Source organism: Streptopelia decaocto, assembly GCF_964273445.1.
Source record: "Streptopelia decaocto genome assembly, chromosome: 4".
Classification (NCBI taxonomy): domain Eukaryota; kingdom Metazoa; phylum Chordata; class Aves; order Columbiformes; family Columbidae; genus Streptopelia; species Streptopelia decaocto.
In genome coordinates, this window is record NC_138658.1 from 34,432,788 (window position 1) to 34,451,941 (window position 19,154).

The following is a 19,154-nucleotide window of genomic DNA, read 5'->3' on the forward strand; positions in this document are numbered from 1 at the left end:
GGGTGACAGAGCACTGGAACAGGCTGCCCAGGGAAGTGGTGGAGTCTCCTTCTCTGGAGACATTCAAAACCCGCCTGGACATGTTCCTGTGCGACCTCACCTAGGTGTTCCTGCTCCAGCAGGGGGATTGGACTAGATGATCTTTTGAGGTCCCTTCCAATCCCAAACATACTGTGATACTGTGATACTGTAATACATGGAATTCCCTTCTGGGTCCCACCAGTGGGCCACCTAGCCCAGTAGTACATCTCACACTGTGGCCATGTGAGGTGAGCACATGAGCCTGGGCCAATATCTGTAGCCCCTATACTGACCACCATCCAGAATTGTTCTATTAGGAATGTTAGAGGATAAGAGCTTGCCTAATTCTTATCAAGTCCATATATAAACTTGCTGTTCTTGGAGCTGTCTCATCGACTTTGAACCTCTTGTTAGTTTCCACTGATTCCAGAGTCCCTCATGGCAGCAAGTTACAGAAGCTCAATACCTGCTGTGTGAAGAACTTTCTTCAGCTGCTTAAAAGAGATACTAGTTTCACTGTATCAGACATCTGATATTGCAGGATTTGCTGAATAACATTTTCTGCATTCACCTCATCCATCATCTTCATGATTTTGTAAGCCTGAAGTCCCTCCAGCTTTCTCATCTTCAAACTGCAAAAATCTCTCCTTACGAGACAGCTCTTTCAGCACCTTAATCACTTCAGCTGCTCTTGTCTCTACTGACTCTAACTCCAGCTCATACTTCTTGAGATGTGGAGACCAGGCTGCACACACAGTTGAAGATTTAACACCTCTCCAAGGTTTTAAATAGTGACAAAGTGAAGTCTTTACATTAATCCAAGCTGAAGCTCATCTGCCAGGCTTGACCTACTCAGTTGCATGAGGTTCTTCCAGAGTTCTTCTGGAGGACCCCATTGCTTGACTCTCTTCCATTCTGAGAAGCTCTACCCTTTACTCACCATCTTTTAATCAGATTTCAATCCACAAATAAAGCATTCTTTATATATCATGGATTTTTTTTATTAATATGGTCATTTTGAAATACAATTAATATAATTCATGACACTTAGAAGAAGATACTGCTGCACCACTTATTTTATTTTTTATTTCAAATGCTTTATTTGGCTAGGTGAGGGGTCCCTGCAGAAATAGAGGTGGAACAGCCTGACGGTCTTCAAAGAAAACTTGTAGATTCTGCTTGGAGCCCACAGATATTTGTTTAGAGAACTTGCATGCCAAGTTCTATACCTGTACTATATCTCAGGCAACTCTCCTTCTTACTTGTTTGTCACTCTCCTAAGGTCCCCTTTTGAGCTTAGGGTTCAGTTCTTCTGAGAATATGGATTAAGCTCACTGACTTAAACTGTTTTATCTTGAAATGGGATAATTCAGTGGAATTGCAACAAATTTACACAAATCTATCTGAGATAATTTCACCTGCAGTATACAGCAATGTGCAAAAATAAATAACATTTTTAATAAAACAAATCAAATTATTTTGCATGGGAAAGAGAATGTCTAAAAATGTTTCATCCTCTTTTTGTTTCCCATTAGTCTCTTTTGGATCACGGAAAAAAATGTAAGCTATAGAGCCCAGAAGTTTTTAGGCTACTTTAACTCTGTGTGCATTTCTATTCCATGTAGAGTTCAGTGTCTTTCTCCTATTCCTGTACTTGACCAGGGTCTGTCATAAAGGTTACCAGTCACTGACCAATACTTCTGTTCTGGCATCATAAATGAGCTTGGCCTCTTCTGCTCAATGTCTGTATAAGGAGGCACTGTCAGAACGGCTGCAGGCAGCAGTAAGTACTAACATTGCAGGAACCAGAAGCTCCACAGCTACAGTGAATCAGCTCAGTAAGAAGGAGTTACAAGTCTCGTGAGTAAAAAGCTAGAAAATCTTTCCACAGGAAGAGCTTCATAATCTGGTTTGGATTGTTTCTCTGAAGAAGCAGTTTCAAGGCCACAGTTCTTTCTAAACAGTATCTAATGATCCACATATTACATAAATATGCATTATGATTTTGTTATTGCAGCTTAGACATCTGAACTGAAAATCTCATGAAGATATTATTTTATTTTGTATACTCCCAGAGATTATATGACAACAGCAGCAGAGATTCAAACAATTCATTTATTGTTTTTGCTTTTGCTGTTACTAATAAAAGGACAGAAAAATTGATTTTTAAAATGCACAGATTCCAAAAGAAAATGGAAATTCAATATTTAATGTAAAACTCAATTAAAAAATCTGAGTTGATATCACTCTGGCAGTTTAGCTCAGATACAAACATATTGCTGTTTTTCTCTACACTTGAAGCAGAAAACTTTTAAGATCATATAAATGTGTCAGCAAGGGGAGAGTTAATCCTTTGAGAACAAAAGTTTCATCCGTTATAATGTTTTGTTTAAAATTCTACTTGTGTATACCCAAAATTGGACTCACACTCACAAATACAATTCTACATGTAAACAGCAAATTGTATAAACAACTTACTCTTTATTAGCCAAACTGACCATTTTGTAGAAAAAAAGCCAAGGTATATATACATATACACATATGTTTGTGTTTGCATACACATACATGCATGAAAGTGTTCCCAGAATTAGTACTGGAAGCTTGTCCCTTAATGTACCCTAAATCTGCATTTGCTCTTTTGAAACCACGGAATTTATCTTTTGTAATATAGTACATTATAGAATACACACTCACTCCCCTCCCATCCCACCCCCCAAAAAACAAAAGTGCTCCCCAAAGTTTTCATGTCCTCAGCTTCTGAAACATTTAAGATTATTAACTTGCTGGCAGGCTCCTAAGGAATTTTAAAGCATCTGTGCCTGTGCTGTTTATTTTAAGCTCTGTCTTCCAATGTTATGAAATCAGCAAATGCTCCTGACTTTCTTTGTAATTCCATTTCATGTGGTTCTGGCTTTCAGGCAGACTCAAGAATGACATAATCGTCTTTTCCCACCCACAGGTTTTGGACTGTTGCCGTTGGTTACTCCCTTCCGACTAATGTGCAACAGGAATCTTTGTCTGATCCCATATGCCCATAAATGGAAGACGGCCCAGCAAAGATGACTAAAACACTGTTTCTTGGCTTTCTGTCAGTCACCACCATAGATAGAATAAGGCTTCTTTAGGTTTTTTCCTGTCAGTTAATATTACTTAGGGTGTAGTGCAGGAATGTCAGTCTAACGTCATGCTGTTTTAAAAGGAAGTGATTTCCTCATAAACTTTATTCTTGTTACTGATGGGAGAGCAGATATCTTGAATGTAGTAGCAGCAAATAAGCTCTGCAAAGTGCTTCTTTTGTATTTTTTACTGGAGCATTTATGCAAATGCACTCAAAAAGTACAGAATTCTTCATTTTTGTAAGGAAAACCTAGAACTTGGCTGGTAGCAACTCATCAGCACTATTGCAATCGCACTTTGTATTATTGACTATACTGGATTAAAGCACCGAGCTCCAGGTTTGTTACCAGCATTAGAATTAGAAGCAATTTCCAGTCCAGTCCCACTGCCCAGTTTCACAAAGCCTCTCCTGACTTCCACTCTGAGAGTGTTTGTATGCATTGGAAATGCGGCATGTTAACAGAGCACAGAAAGCAAGGCCTTCAGCTACGTGTAGTGCAAGGCTAAGACACTATTGCAAGGTGAGATGCAGAACACCATGCCCTGGACTCAAATTCAGAGTTTCAGAGAAAGAAGTATTCCTTTGCCCTTGGAAAGTACAATGTGCGCAGCAGTGGCACAGACCCGTCTGCCTCAGCCATTGGCTCTGGACTCACTGGTCCCTGCAGCAGTTCTGAGAAGACAGTGCCCGTATGTGCCTGTCTGGTCCATACTGGACAGCACAGGGAGATACACCAATCCTTCCCCTTCTACTTTTTACATGAGTCTAAATATTCTTTAACTCTGTAGATCAGCTTTAATGACAACTTGATCTGTATGCCTCTGCCACCAAAAATATCTAGTAAAAAACACCATTCATTTCCTAAGAACATTCATTTGCAGGATTTGTTTCCAGAAGATCTGCTCTTTACAGTTATGTTTTTCATGCTTTGTCAAATTTTTAACTACTGTAGAGCATCTTGGCTTTTTGGACCACTTAAGCTCAGGACCACTGAGAGGCATTGCTCCAGGTCAGCTTCTGGGCAACTATTCACTAGCTGGCAATTACATTGCTGCTTTAAGAACTGGCACTGAACTGCCAGGCAAATAAAAAAGCATGTATCATGCTTAAGGAAACACTAGTCCATGTCCAGAAGAAATTGAGAAGAATGCATCAAATTATCGCCATGAGAATAAATGACCTAACCCAAAAAAAATAATTACTTCTGATTTTTTTATCTTCTTGGGCAATGAGGCAATTTTGGAAAAAACAACCAGGCAATGACCTGGCATCAGGATGTGCAGTACAAGAGACGGAACAGGAGAAGCGAGAAGACAGAGCTCTCATAGGACTTCTTTTCATGATCAGGTACACAGTTGCATCTCCCCCTGTCCCTCTTCTGAACTGTGTGATAATCCATTTGAACAGGTATCTAGCAGGAAGAAAACTATGAAATAGGCTAGAAAATTAGCGAAATTGATGATAACAGCCACCAAAGAGTGGAATTTACTGCAACAGGAATTCCACATGAAACGGATTCAGAGGATAATTTCTTTCTCTAGGCTCTGTTCACAGTGCAAGCTATAGTATTGGTTTTATTTCTGAGACAGAAATTACCCAGTTAATAAGTTACAACATTTTAAGTAAGGGATAATATGAAAATCCTATAAAATTCTACTTTGGTGCTATTAAAAAGTCCAAGGCATCTAGTATGTGTTCTCTCAAGACAATAGTTAAGTTCTAGGAAGTTTTTATAAATTTATCTGCCCTTTGCTGACAGAATAAAATAAAAGATTATTAAAGCGGACAAGTTCTTAAATTTTTACTAAGTATCTTTAAATCTGCCTATAAAGAGGTCTGTTTCTTCTAGTAATGCAATTATTGTTAATAGCTGTTTTGATCCTAAGAAAGAAAATCTGTTTTGGCTGCAATGGAATTATAGTTATTTAAAACATTAAATTCAGCCTTCCACATTAATATCCCCACAAAACATTTCAGTTTCTCATTAATACCATTACATAAGCACTTTTTAAAATATTGTACACCTTATATTTTTTACTATACATAAAGACAAGAGCAGCTATGAAAGTTTTCCACTTCTGCCATTATCTCACAGCAAGAAGATAATCCCTGTTTTTCTAGGAAGATTGTAGGAGTCTTTCTAAACAGACAGGTAGAATGTGTCTGTCATGACAGACTATATCAGTTGATATTTTATTTCTGGAGCAGATGAAGGTTAATAATCCAAAGTGCTTATCCAGTCTTCTCTAACAACCTTACCTGGGGAAATACTTGGGGTGAGTCATCAGAATCATCACCCTGCAGTGGCCAATGTTAATACAGAGCCTGTATTGCTGGCAAGAGCTGAGCACACAGCACAAACATTTTCTGTGCTGAGTTTAAGAACACTGATGTCCTTAGTCGGTCAATTTTTTTATAATAATCTAAAAAAATACTGTCAAGAATGTTGCAAAAACAGAATGTGCACTTATTTAGCAGAATATTCACACAAAGCTAAAGCTAATTTTTTTTTTTTTTTTTAAACATAGTGGTAATAGAGGATGAGTCTATGAGTAACACCCAGTTAATCAATAGACAGAAAACATCAGATCATCCACCCACACATCAAAATAACCTGTACTTAAAACAGTACATTGTAATGAGTGACTCATGATAAACTGCACTCCATACTGGACAGGTAAAAACTGTATTTGTCAAATTAATTATTATTGTTAAAGCCATGTTCTCCTCACTGTTTTTAAATTTCCCTTGTGTCCAGTGCAAACACCTCTGCATTCAAAAGAGCTGAATTTAGTCCTCACATTTTAAAAGATAAAAATAAAATAAAACAAAGTAAGCCTTTGGAAATGTTGACATTTTAGTATTCATAATCAAAAGACAAATTCCTGAACTAGGTATGTTTCAGCAGGTAGATGCGATAACAGTTTTCACCAATGTATTAAGTAGTTACAAATCTCTGTTCCAATTAAATTTGAAGTAAAACTTTTACCAACTTGAATGAGGGAAGTAAGAATAATCCAACCTAAGGTACTGAAAATCCTGTTGCTAATTTTCAAGCAGTTTAACAGGAGGAGTGTTCATGGTACCGATGTATTACTACATTATTTATTGTACCATTTGGTTATTTTTCATTTCAGTGGTGACATAGAAGTGACTGCATAGTGTTGAGCTGCAGCTGACATTTAAATGTTGCTTCTAAACCACGTAAGATTTCTCATTTAAAAATAAATTTGAAAGTTTGGAAAAAAAATAAATAAGTCTTTAAATTAAATCAATTTTACTGTCAATTTTTGCCTCATACAAATTTTTTTAGACTATCATATAGAAACAAGACTGTTTCATTCATTCATGGGCAATACTTTGGCTCCATGTGCATTTATATAAGTAAGAAGAATTTTGGACCTCCTTTCTATTACATCTATAAGCTTCTCAATTCCTTTTCTGCCTCCTTGGCTCTCCCAATATATTTTGTCAATGAACAAAGACTGAAGTAACTTCTCACGTAAACGCTGGCTCCTCAGTACTGAAACTGCAGATTCAGGGAATCTGGAAAAGCACAAAGAAATTAATCAGCTTTGCCACCACTCTGAATTGCAATATTTATGTTGTGGTTTAGCAATCAATCCTATGAATATACACTAAGACTCAGCAAAGGAAGTCCATGCATGCCTAATCACATGCATGTTAATTGTATCTCATACAGCAGTGGAATTACTCATACATTTTTAGACACATACTGTGAATGTCTTGGGTTGATATCTATTCCAGTAACTCGGTATCTCATGCTCAAACTGGAAAGAAATTATCAATTTTTTTACAAAATTAATAACTTAAAACTTACTCATTGATTCCTTGTAGTATTTTGAAGTCAAGATTGTCCTCATTTCTGTCAAAGAAACCCTTATTATCTATAAAGGTCAAGTGCCTTCGGTCATGCCTTCTCTGTACTATGTGTGTCAGGTCAACAGAATCTTGATCACTACATTTCAGCTTCAGTCCTTGCTGCACGCAGGAATCCTCCTTGAGAGGTTTGAATCCACAGCAGTTTCTGTCTAGTCGATTATAGATCTGAGACAAAGTACAGAATAGTGCCAAATGAAAACAATGTCAAAGTGTTTGGGGCAAAATGTCACTGTAAGACATCATTCACTAACACAGCTGCCAGGAAAGCAAGCTCAGGACAAGTATAATCAAAGTCAGGAGTGAAATGGTGTTGAAGACCTGGTCCCTATACTTCAAGTACTGTTGGAAGCAATTTCCCTGCCTGTGTATTTTATCCATTTTATAGCCATGATTTGTTATGTTAGTAGAAATTCTTTGAAAATAATGGAACAATCCCACTGTGTAACCAGAATAACAATATGGTAAATACAATTCCATTTTTTTCAGCAGGCTGTAGGTTTTTTACATTTTCTCTGCTAGAGAACAATAGAAATATCACAGCCTGACACACAGGGGGGTCTCCACTTTGTAAGGCACATTGGACTAATAGTATGCAAAATAATTGAAAAGATTAGGAAGGGGCACAGCAAACCATCTGAAGCTAAAAAAGGCAAGAACTAGGAGTGCATTTATAATCACAGAGCAATCTCCCTGAGTTGCACTGTGATACATACTTTAATGACATGATGGTCTAGGCTGTTTTTTTCCCATGTGAGCCCCTGCTTATTCATCACACAGCACTTAGCTGGAAGGAATACATCTGGTCTAACTTTAGTGGTGTAAATGTTAAGTGTGACTTAGCTGTTTACGTTCCCTTTCATAAACAATGACAAGAATGAGGCACCCTCAGAGCAAATGATGCCATTTTAGGATAACCATCTAATACAGGAATGATAAATGACTCCTTGAAAGCACTTCCACCCCTGTTGACTGCATGAGAGTAAATACACAACATTGCCAGGGCCCTGAGTGCACAAATAGGCTTCAATTGCCCTAAGCACCCTCACCTGGGACCTCCACACACACACGCTTTGTCCACGAGCCCAGGAGCCCTATTTAAGCTCATGTCTCCCACTTCTGAGGCTTTCTAGAGGGGTGTATCTGTTGCTTGTCATGCTGCTTCTGTCTTGGTGCTTGGGGTTCCTGCTTGTTGGCCTTGGAGCTGTCTTGACACCTTTTCTGTGCCTGATGCTCCCCGGGCTGTCAATGAGACCTGTGGCTTTCACCATCTTTCCTGCTGGGTTGACTTTCCCATTGCTGCTGGCCCTGCATGTCCTGCCTGCCCTGGGCTCCAGCTCATTCCCCCCAGGGATGCTCTAAGCATAAAAACATTAATGTTCACATAAGCTGCCTAAAATTACAATTTTATTCTCATGAGACCCCAGTGAAATGAACTGGTAGGACTCTTCTCCTGATTTAGAACCATGTTGTATATTGAAAAGGCCTCCTAATTTTGTTCATCAAACGGAAGTCTGACAGTAGTTTTGTTTCTTTTTTAAATGTAGGACTGTTGCCATTGGTCTTGGTGGCAATGTTTGTTTTCAACTGCAAAAATCCTTATGAAAGGAACAGATTTCTTCTTTTTCATGAGCAACACTGAGCATCTGCAGGCACTGGAGCCTCTCTTGCTTACGGTGCTGTAGCTCATGGGTTCTCTCATTCAAATCATCCAAAGGCTTTGCTGAAAAATGAAGAAGAGGCCTTCTGGAAAGACACCTTTGATTTATAGCCCTAATTCATCTGCACCACATTTTTTACATGGATTAAACAGATGAGGAGATCACGCTCATACAGTCAGCCTCTTCATAATCTCTCGCATCACTTTGGTGTTAAGATAGAATGATGGGACATTCTGGAATTGATGCTGCAACCTTAATAGTTTACCATTGTTTTTTGTCATATATATTTATGTACATGAAAGGTCTAAACTTCCAGAATTAAATAAGCTCTTCTACCTTTAATGTTCTTATTTTGCTGGAGTTCTTGTATAGGCAAGTGAAGGTCAGCTATAAGCATTTTTCAGTCTGCTCCTATGTTTTATAGCATTTGAAACCAGAGATTAGGAGCATCTATTATGAACACCAAACCCATTGTTCTGAGGGAAGTATGTTTAATAGAGAATACTTTTCACCATTATTATTTATTTCTCAGTGGCTCATGGAGCACAGATGCCCTTCTTGGCATTTTTTTTTTTCTGTCTTAGGGTCTTCATGTTCTACTGCTGATAAACTTGTAAGTTAAGTCTAAGAGTACCCAGGTAATTTTACTCTTTAAGAACCGTAAGACCGACTTTCTGGTATGCACATTCTTGTCTGGTAGGCAACTACCAGCTACTGTTAAAAGAGTAATTTGTTACTTTATTTCATGTACAGTTCACTCTGGTTGTATCTTATTTTAACTGGATAATAGGAGTTCTATTATGAAGATTAAAAACTTGTCTTAGGAGACCTTAAGAGTCAACACAGAACTCATGAGAGTTTTTAAACTGTTCAACAAGAAGACAACGGTATGAAAACATTAACTCTGTGACACAATTTGTACTATTCCTACAGGGGTATTATTACTATGTTTAGCATCAAAGTAATCCACATATGACTTTATACCCACTTCTAACAATTACTTGCTCATAATAGGACTAAATACAGAGTCATTAAACAAGTGACAATCTATTTTTAGAGAAGAATTGAATGCTCTGTTTAACATAACAAGTCTGCAAAACTGTAACGCAAAAAGAATCAGGAACATCCATTCATCCTAGAACAGGACTGCAAAGGACAGGGATATGCTATGCATAAGCCAAATCATGATTTTTATATTTGAAGAAACGTAACTCTATAAAAAGCTGAATTATATGAACAATCAAACACAGTGCGTAAAACCAGTGCTTGCTGCAGTTTTAAATAAACTATTAAGTGCTACAGGAGGGTCAGTCAGCCCTTGTCTGGCAGGCAAGGACACTTGGAAGTAGTGCTGTATCTCAGGAATCCATAAAATTATTCTCTAGCCAGGTAGTTCAGCTCAGTCCTTATTAATACAGGGAGTGTATTAATATTCTACTACATAATTCCTGTAACTGTAGCCACACGTTATGATACCACTGGACAGAGCCCTAGTTTGTTGTTATTTGGAGAGCTAATGATTATGTGCAATACCTAACTGAGGCACAGCAGCCATATCATTCATCATTTGCTACTCTACTCTTTCCTTGCTAAATCACTGCCTACATTTTTTAAAGGAAGGAAAATTTGCTACTACAACTGTTATCCTGATCCAGGTTTCAGCTGACCAAAACCACTTAAATCACCCAGAGGATTTGGAAGGTGCAGGAAAGACCACACAGTAAAAACCCCAGTGTTTTATGGTTGTGAACATAGTCAAGAACTATGTTTGCAGAAACAAACTGTATGCCTGCCTCAAGGTGAGGTAAAACAATACGTCTCAAGACAAAAGCCTTTTCTTCCTCTTTTAGAAAGTGAGTCAGCTGAGTTTCTGATTTCTTTCTTTGATTACAAGTTCCATTTTGGATATCTTAATCAAAAGAAAAAAACAGAAATAAGTTCAAACTCTGCAAATACATCTCTTTGCCATTTTAAAAAACAAAAGGAAATAAACTAAAATTAATTTTCTAGGAGTCCAATGTGTGCTCATGTCATTTTTGAGGCAGGTAGTTGCATTCAGTAAATATTTTACCTGCAGAAGAAAATCAAAGAGTGCCATCTTGGACCACTCATGGTGATGGATTTCGGTGCAGCCCCACTCAGCTTTGGGAACTTTACCATTCTGCCAGCATTTCTGCTTCAATATCTGCTGATATTGCCCCCAGGTTAATCTCACTGAAGAATGGCTATTATTATCTGTTGGACCCAGTGAGGAATCCCAGAGAATAACAGGACGGGCTTGACCATCTGAAAAAGGAAAAACAGATCATCAGTATAGTGCAACACTGTCAGGCATACCTGGTCCTTCTTTAGACTTCGCCTAAACATCAAGAATTATACCCTTCTACAGAAGTGGCAGGAAAAATGGTCAGGGACTAATAACTTGATATCCTTTGGTTAAAGTGGTCTTACCCCACATGTAAAACCACCCACTGCAGGAAAGGAAGAAGCACAAACATCATAAACGTCTTCAGTGTACAGAAGGCTTTCTCTGTTTGAAACAAGATATTAATATACAAAATCATATACTAAACCAGATTATTAAAAAGTTTTTACATAGCTTAAGAGCCTACAATGCCATTGTGAATCAGCAATGTAATTTCCCTCTGATTCTAGTGAACTGATGATGATTTACAAGAGCTGAAAACTTATGCTAAAGATTTTTTTGCATAATGGCATAGAAACACTACAATAGTATACTCGAAGTGGATTTATTTTGTTATCCTTAGTATTTTAGGCCTATAATGTATAATTTCACAGCTCTGAAATTATATATGAGAACACTAGAGAGCGTCAGCTTAGCATGAATTAACACCTTGAAAAGTTTTTTGTGGTTTGCCTGCTTTGTTTTTCTTTTTTCTTTTTATTTTTAGCCAAGTATAACATAAGATCTGCTTTATATAGTAGCTATTTTGGCCAAATTATTTAATTATTCTGTGTAAAGAATATTCTGCTCTTCCGTGAAACTAAGTCAAGGGTCTTAGCTTTGGTGAATTCAAGTGTTCAGAGTTCTTAGTGGGACGAAGCCTTAGCAAAGAATTTAAAATGAGCTTTCCCAGTATAAGAACTGATAAACATATTTCACCCAGTATCAAGTAACAGGCACATCTATCTTCTTAGGAAGTGGAACTCTCCTTTGCATCGCTGATGTAGTGGTGCTGCTGCCTTAAACTGTCAAGGACCCAGGAACAACTGTGGCTTGGATACACATTAGAACAAAGAAATCCTTTGTATTTTTGTGTGTAGACAGAAGACTAAAATATGATGTCTCTGTACAGAGAGGAGGAACCATTTAACTGCAAAGCTGTTATTTACTAAATAGCAAGTGTTGGAAAATGTATAAAGCTTTAAAATTTATTTATATTCACCTTGAAGGTCAATGAACCTAAAGCCCACACTATTGCACAATTTATCACAGTTAAATGCAGCCCAAACTGTCTCTTTGTCTTTCACGTGCCCATGGAGCCAGAGATATATCTGAAAAAAAGCTTTCAGAAACTTGCATGAAGGCAATGAGATCCATGGCATCTTCTTCTCCAGAGGCAAATCAGACAGAAAATAGCACGCAGAAAACAGGTATCAGTACCAAGGGCAAGGTATCAGCACCACACTCCACATTTTCCTTTGGTGAAGAAAAGCACTGAGTACTCCTGAAAATCAGGCTTCTCCTATTGAAATGCCTGAATAATTATTTAGGAAATTAATTTGGGAAATCCTAGCAATTTCCCCATCTTTCTTGCCCTGGCTCCAACAGCTACATTGTAGATGACTTTAGCCAAGGCAGGTCAGCTATTGACTAAGCCTCTCTTTCCAAGCCAGTTGGAGAAAGTCTATATATAGCACTGGGAATTGTCACAAAAAAAAAAAAAGGACAGCTTTCTTCAAGACCAAGTCTGATCTATCATTTTTATATCTCCAATAACAATTTATGTAACTATTCATGAATTCTTCCACAAATCAAATACATAAATGGCCTTCTAACAAAACAAACATCTCCTGTCTACCCAAAAGGGACATGATAAACAAAGGTAACATAAATACTTGAAAAATATTAATATCTTGCCAGTTTCCTTTAACATACAAAAACATTTTAAAAGACCAAGCCTAAATACAGGAAATGTTTGCATTTCAGAGGAAGTGGGAGCAGAAAAGATGAGCCAAAATAAAATCTTTCAACTCTGTAATACAAATTGAATTACAGGAATATGAAACAGCAGCTTCAGTAAAGAGCAGTGACTCAAATTTTTGACACTTGCAGGAAAAACATGACCATGCTGAACTATAGCAGATAAGGGGTCTGATTCATAGCTGCATGAATTGGCATGAACCCACTGAATCAGTGGAGCTCTTCTGATTCAAACCTCATGAGGACAGGACTGAAGTTAACTGAATGGTGAAAAGCAAGGCCTGGCTAAGAATTGGAAATTCCAGTTGCATACAGCCAAAACTGATGAGATTGAACACACTTAGAATAAGTCCAGTATGTTCATCAGCCGCTTCTTTCCTAATCAGCTTTATATATTAACGCAAAGGGCTACTGCTTTTTTGTTGCTGCAGCTGCATTGCACTGAATCTTGCACAAAGCTGATAGACTTGTTTTTCTTTTCATCTGAAATTTTAGATTGATCCACTTACTTGACTCTCTAAAGATGATTTGTAAAATTGTATGGGATTTCTCAAAACTTGTGTAGCAATGAGCTTTCCATTAATTCATATACATTTTAAAATATCAAAATATTGCTAAAAACTTCTTGGGCCCTCAGGAGCTACCGGCTCAGGATACCCTAAATTAAATAAGCTAACAGAGGTGAAACCTCAGGCTGCTGAAACTACACTACCTCAAGGCACTCAAACTGCTTCATGTGCAGTTAGGTAATGGATCACTGCAGGGCTTCTTCAATGTAAGTGTCATCTTGGACATCCACACACCAGGACACTTTAAAAATAGTCTGCACGCTTTTTAACAACTAAGATGCTCTTGCAAGTGATACTCTTCTATCTTGTGCTCTGACTTGTACCTACATCATTTTTTCTGACTTCCTTGAAAGCAAACATTTCAAAGATGCCCATGGCAGCATCACTAAAAAGAGCAAATCTTTCATGAGGGATTTCAAGCCTTTTCTCAAACTTCTCACAGTTCACTGTAAAGCAGTACAGCTCACCACTGCCACATCTGGAAGAAACAGTTTAGTTGCCCATGTATTAGCAAGAGGGGGTAATTTAGTGTGGAAAGTTGAGGGGGACTGACATACAGAGCATTACTTGAATTTTAGAGCTTAAGTTCTGAGGGAACATATAACAGACAGGAGCAGAAAGCAGAGAGAAGTTAGACCATTTATTTTTGTTCCCTATGCACCTTTTTTGCTATGTTTGTGTCCTGCGCTCATATGGACATCAGAATTAAGGAATACATGAAATGTGTGTCAGTTGCTCTCTAGACTGTGAACTCTACCCAGCAAAATACTGGAAATACACCCTTTGGTACCCCTCTGAGAGGTACAGCACTACAGTGCAAGTTGTTTGAGTTGACAGAAAACAGGACAGATAAACTGAGGTGGTTTAAAGCATTCTGAATGCATGAGGCAGTGTTGGGTTTTTCTTATTCTTTGCCCTGAATCACATTAGTGATTCATAATATCTTTGGCTACTTTTGAATAACTCTCAGCGGGGTGGCAAGGACAGGCTGATAGTGCAGGGTATAACATGGAAAAGCCTATGCCTCCATTTATCATCATGTAGAGGCCAGTAAAGCAAAATGACAAGTACAACCAGTGGAGCTATCTATCACATGTCATTCATCTATTTGCACTAAACCAACCATGAAAGACATTACTCAAAGGAAGAGTTTCTTGCCTGTTGTAGGAAAAAAAGTAGTTTTAGGAAAATAGTGGGTTCAATCTTTAGCTTAAAAAAAAAAAAAAAAAAGTCCAACTGCATCGAATACACCTGTGCTTATTCTTCTCAGCACAACAGCACAGGATAAAACATAGGAAAACTTACGAGATCAGAAAACTGGGAGGAGGAGGAGAGTTTGTCAGCACACAGTGGTTCAGACCATCAGCCAGTGGTACAATAAAACTGCACAGCAATAGCTGCATATTTTGAAACAAAAGCTGAGTAAAGAGCCCAGCCTTGTTGCTATGACCCAAGAAGCTGGAGTCCCATCCCTGCAGCTGTCAGCTGCACCAGAGGAGTGAGCCTGCTCCAGTGCCTGCTCCCCCTAACAAACACTGGCATCATCCTGCCCTGCAAATGCTGTTGCTGAGCTAGAGGCAACACGTGCAGTCATTTCACTTTGCTTCTGCACAAATTAATTAAGGTAGGGTTGTGACACCAAGCAAGATCACTTTTGTCTTTCCTGTTCCACAGGGTAACCAAATAACAAAGATCCTCAGTCCTGTGGTATTAATGTGTCCATTCCAAAACTCAGACAGGCAAGGGTCAGCCTCCATTTTCTCCACAAGACAGACAGTTTTATGATTATTTCTTGTTGTTTTACTGGCTCATCCTTTGTTTACAGGTGTTTTGGAGCTCTCAACATTTTTCATGACTTGTAGGTAGCAATGGGAGTAATGAATGACTGCTTGTGTATGCCCACAATCATGTTCTTTTAGCCTATAACACAGAACTCAAAAGGGCTTTGCCTACCTGTACTCTCCAGGCTTTTTATGTTCAGCTAATTAATTTCAAAAATAAGAGGGGAAGTGTTGGCATACCTGATTTTTTCATCCATGTTGAAAAACAAGATAAACCATAAAAAATTCACAGTTAACACTTAAAACGGTTTACAATAAGTAGGGAAGGCAAGGGCAGCAGACAGAGGACTTGTATACAGTATTTTTCTGGACTTTAAAAAAAAAATCAGCGGGGGACTTGTGGGACTAGAGGAAACAGAACTTGAACAAGGAATTACTAAGCGATTCTTTGAAACTGCTTTTGACAAAATGAATGACAGTTTTGAAAAGCCTGTTTTTTGAAGATTTTAATGCTACATCAAACATGTCTTGTTATATCACATCACAACTGAGGCAAGTTAAAGGGATGTGTTGTGGAGAGAGATATATCAGCCCAGAATTGTGTACATTCGTACACACATGCACACTCTCTAATCCTGCCTTGCTTTCTTTCCAATATGAATAACCACGATTCACAGAAGCTGCCCTATAAAAAAAAAAAACTACCGTGCTCATCTACTCTTAAATGCATATGGGTTATAGAAATGAGATCGCTAATTGTTCATATTATTTTTAAGAATATATTTTTGCACTTTTTCTCAACACAGATGTTTTCCAGATTATGCCAAATGCAAGCATGTAAATAGTAATGAGTTCAAGCAGACCTTAGACATCTGAGCTCCAGCATATTTCCAGGCTAAAGAAATGGAGACAAGGTACAGTAACTGTTCCAAATGATCTGTTCACCCTTAGCTGGAAAAAATTAAGTGAGACCAAAATAATGTTATTTCTCTCTTCATCACCTAGCAACAGTCTTCTTGCTATAGGAACATAACCAGTTACGAGGAAAAGAAAATTAAAGAGGGCCGAATGACACTCTCTGTCCCAGACAGTCCAAAACATACTGTAAGGTGGCAGACACTGAACAACACAATGCACAATTAGCCTAATAGCAGTTTTCAGAGGCTGGCAGTCTGTCATCTCCACAGCCACACTGTGCAGTTCCTCCAGCAGAACTACCTTAATGCCTTATGACAGCTCTATAGCAATAATTCTTGGTCCTAGAAATAAACTATGCATAATGTATATTCTCTGCAAGTATGAATAATATTCAAAAGCCTCCAAACTGTTGTTCATTCACATTGCTGTACAGGTTGCCAAATAGAAGGTTTACAAAGCAGTAAGAAATTGGAGATCATTGGGTCATCTTCCTGCTGTCAGACTTTGGAAAGTCATTCTTCTTTTTTTTTTTTTTTTTTGAGAAACGAGACTGATGTAAAAGTATTTGGTATAAGCTAATTTCAGCCGGGAGAAATGAACTGCAAAAACATAGCTAGCCACTTTAGCAATGATTCATTAAAATGCAATGTAGTCTTTTTGGATTGTGATTAGTGACTGTACAAAAATAGCAGTCAGGCTGAAGACATATTTAACAAGAGAGCAATGTTAGAAGTAGCCTTCTAACTCACAGGTCTGAAATCTACCTTTAATTTCATTAAAGGATAAAAATCAAAATTTTAATTGAAAATTTTATACCAATCATGTAACAGGCACATAGATATAGATATATAGATATATATATATACTGTATTTCTTTGCATAATATACACATGTGCAATGAACCTCAAAATGCATAGTAGGATTCACTGCAATATAGTACTTTTTTAATTACCGGGTAGAGGGAAGCACTTTTGAAAAAGAATTCTGTTTCCAGAGGTATTAGTACCATGATATTAGTATCAAGCTTCTGCAGGAAGGTCCCCTACCTTTCTGAGTAGGTTATCTGATTAAAAAACCTGTTCCTACCACCTCTTTGAGTAGTAAATACTTGTGCTCACTTTCAACATTTTATTAAAGTCAAATCTAAAAAATGACAAAACTTTTAAAAATAAATAAATAAATGAAATTGAATCACAGGGCATTTTGGAATTTCTTTCACCAGTTCCACTTCAGGCAGTCTGTACAATGTCATACGATCTACAGATGTCTACCTCGTTTTTTTTTTTTCTCATTCCAGACTCTCACAGAGGAGAAACTGTTACTGCCCTCAGCAGCTCAGTGGTATTTGACCTAAACTTTAGGGTGCTGCATCCTTCAAACAGGATAATTGCACTGCAGAAATTACACAGATACCAGCTTTGCTTCCCTGTGATGATGGAGTTGGTTCTCAGGCTCACAGGAATTAAAGGTGGCTGCTGCCTTGTGGTTAACACAGGAGGGGGAAGGAAACCTCAGCACCCCACCTGCAAGCTGAAAGCCATGGGAATGCGTTACCTTGGAAGAACTCCGACCTCCTGCTCACAGAAGGTAAGCTCCTGTTCAGCCCCAAGATCCTATCCAAATGAAAAGCAAACACCTCACTCATGTCGAGGGGTCTTTTGATGATGCCACACTGCCCCTGGTCACAAGCAGCTCCTGTGGTGCTGGGACCTCTTGCGAATACTGCCAAGACTGCTTTGTGAGCAGGTACTTCTTGGATGCTCTCTATCCGAGAATCTGCCAGTATGCGCATGTTTAGGATGTCGTCTTTGCTCAGCCAAGAGGGAGAGCTCTCGCTGTAAATCCTGATATTGCTCTCCTCAGGCTGGGGCTGTGCCTTTATACCTCCAGAAATTCCCTCAGGTCTCCAGTGACCCCTCTCCCTGATTGCCATTTCTTTATGCCTGTGTTCATCCAGTTGGTGCTTTCTTGCCTCTGGAGCTATTGCTGGTCCCCTCGTACCCACAGCATACATGGCCCTCCTTGGCTGTTGGTCAAAGAACTCTTCTTGGCCCATAAAAGCAGCTTTTGGAAAGTGCTGCCCGTAGGACAAAGGAGTTGCATGTTTCTTCCTGCGCTTTGGCTTCACCGTGCCTCTGATGTTGGCTGGCTTACTGCGCTTGGACCGCAGGGTGATATAAACTACATTGGGTGGCAGCGAGGTCCCATTGCCACCAAGCTGGGGTTCCTGGAAATTGGGTGGTGACAGGGTGCCATCCAGTGGGATGCCCAGAAAAGGAGTTTGGGCTGCATCTTGGAGACTTCTGGAACTGATCTTTTGGTGTCCTCCTTTGTGCTGGGGTAAAACATGACCCACTTGACTGACAAGGAATCCAAGGTAGATCACACACGCCGTGCCCACTAGCAGATTCCTCCTTGTCCTTGGGCGCCTGCAAGTCCAGAGCCTCAGCACTCGTGGAGGGCACAGGCAGCAAACAAACAAGTTTTTGATTTTACTTGGCTGATCAAAAGTGGTCATTTCTCTAGTGAATCCACATGATGAAAACAGCATAAAGTCTTCTGTACACTCCAGCCAGGGTGATGATGCATGGTTTCCCTTCCACGATTTCTATTTCTCCTTTTCCAAATAGCTTCCAGCATGGGTGATGGACAGAGGCTACTGATATGCCTGGGAACGTGTTTAGTACTAAGGATGCTGACACTCCACCTTCTCAAGCTGTTAAATTCTTATCAGCCACCCTAGGGGAAGTGATTGGCTTGAGAGAATGAATGGAGCCAGCTACGTAAGCAAAGTTTCCTGAATTGTAGTCTAAAATATCTGAAGCTCTCATTTGCAAACTGAAAAAAAAAAACAAAAAAAAAAAAAACGAGTGAGTAGCAGCTTTTCATTTCACTTACACGTGGCATTTGTGATTTTGTAGTTTGAAGAGACAGAAGTTCTAGATGAGACAGTATGTATCTATAAATTTGTCAGAATACATCTTTCACTTTCTCATTACAGTATAAATTATACACCAAAAT

General features: G+C 38.6%; 1 protein-coding gene across 1 annotated transcript; it reads right to left on the minus strand.

Annotated features, from left to right (window-relative positions):
* Window positions 1-6,464: 6,464 nt before the first annotated feature.
* On the minus strand, window positions 6,465-19,154 carry GASK1B (golgi associated kinase 1B). The gene is made up of 4 exons (XM_082051982.1): window positions 17,688-19,154; window positions 10,772-10,986; window positions 6,981-7,207; window positions 6,465-6,685 (listed from the first exon to the last, which is right to left on the minus strand). Exons 1-4 carry the CDS (start codon window positions 18,682-18,684, stop codon window positions 6,478-6,480), a joined length of 1,647 nt encoding a protein of 548 aa, XP_081908108.1. The 5' UTR covers window positions 18,685-19,154; the 3' UTR covers window positions 6,465-6,477.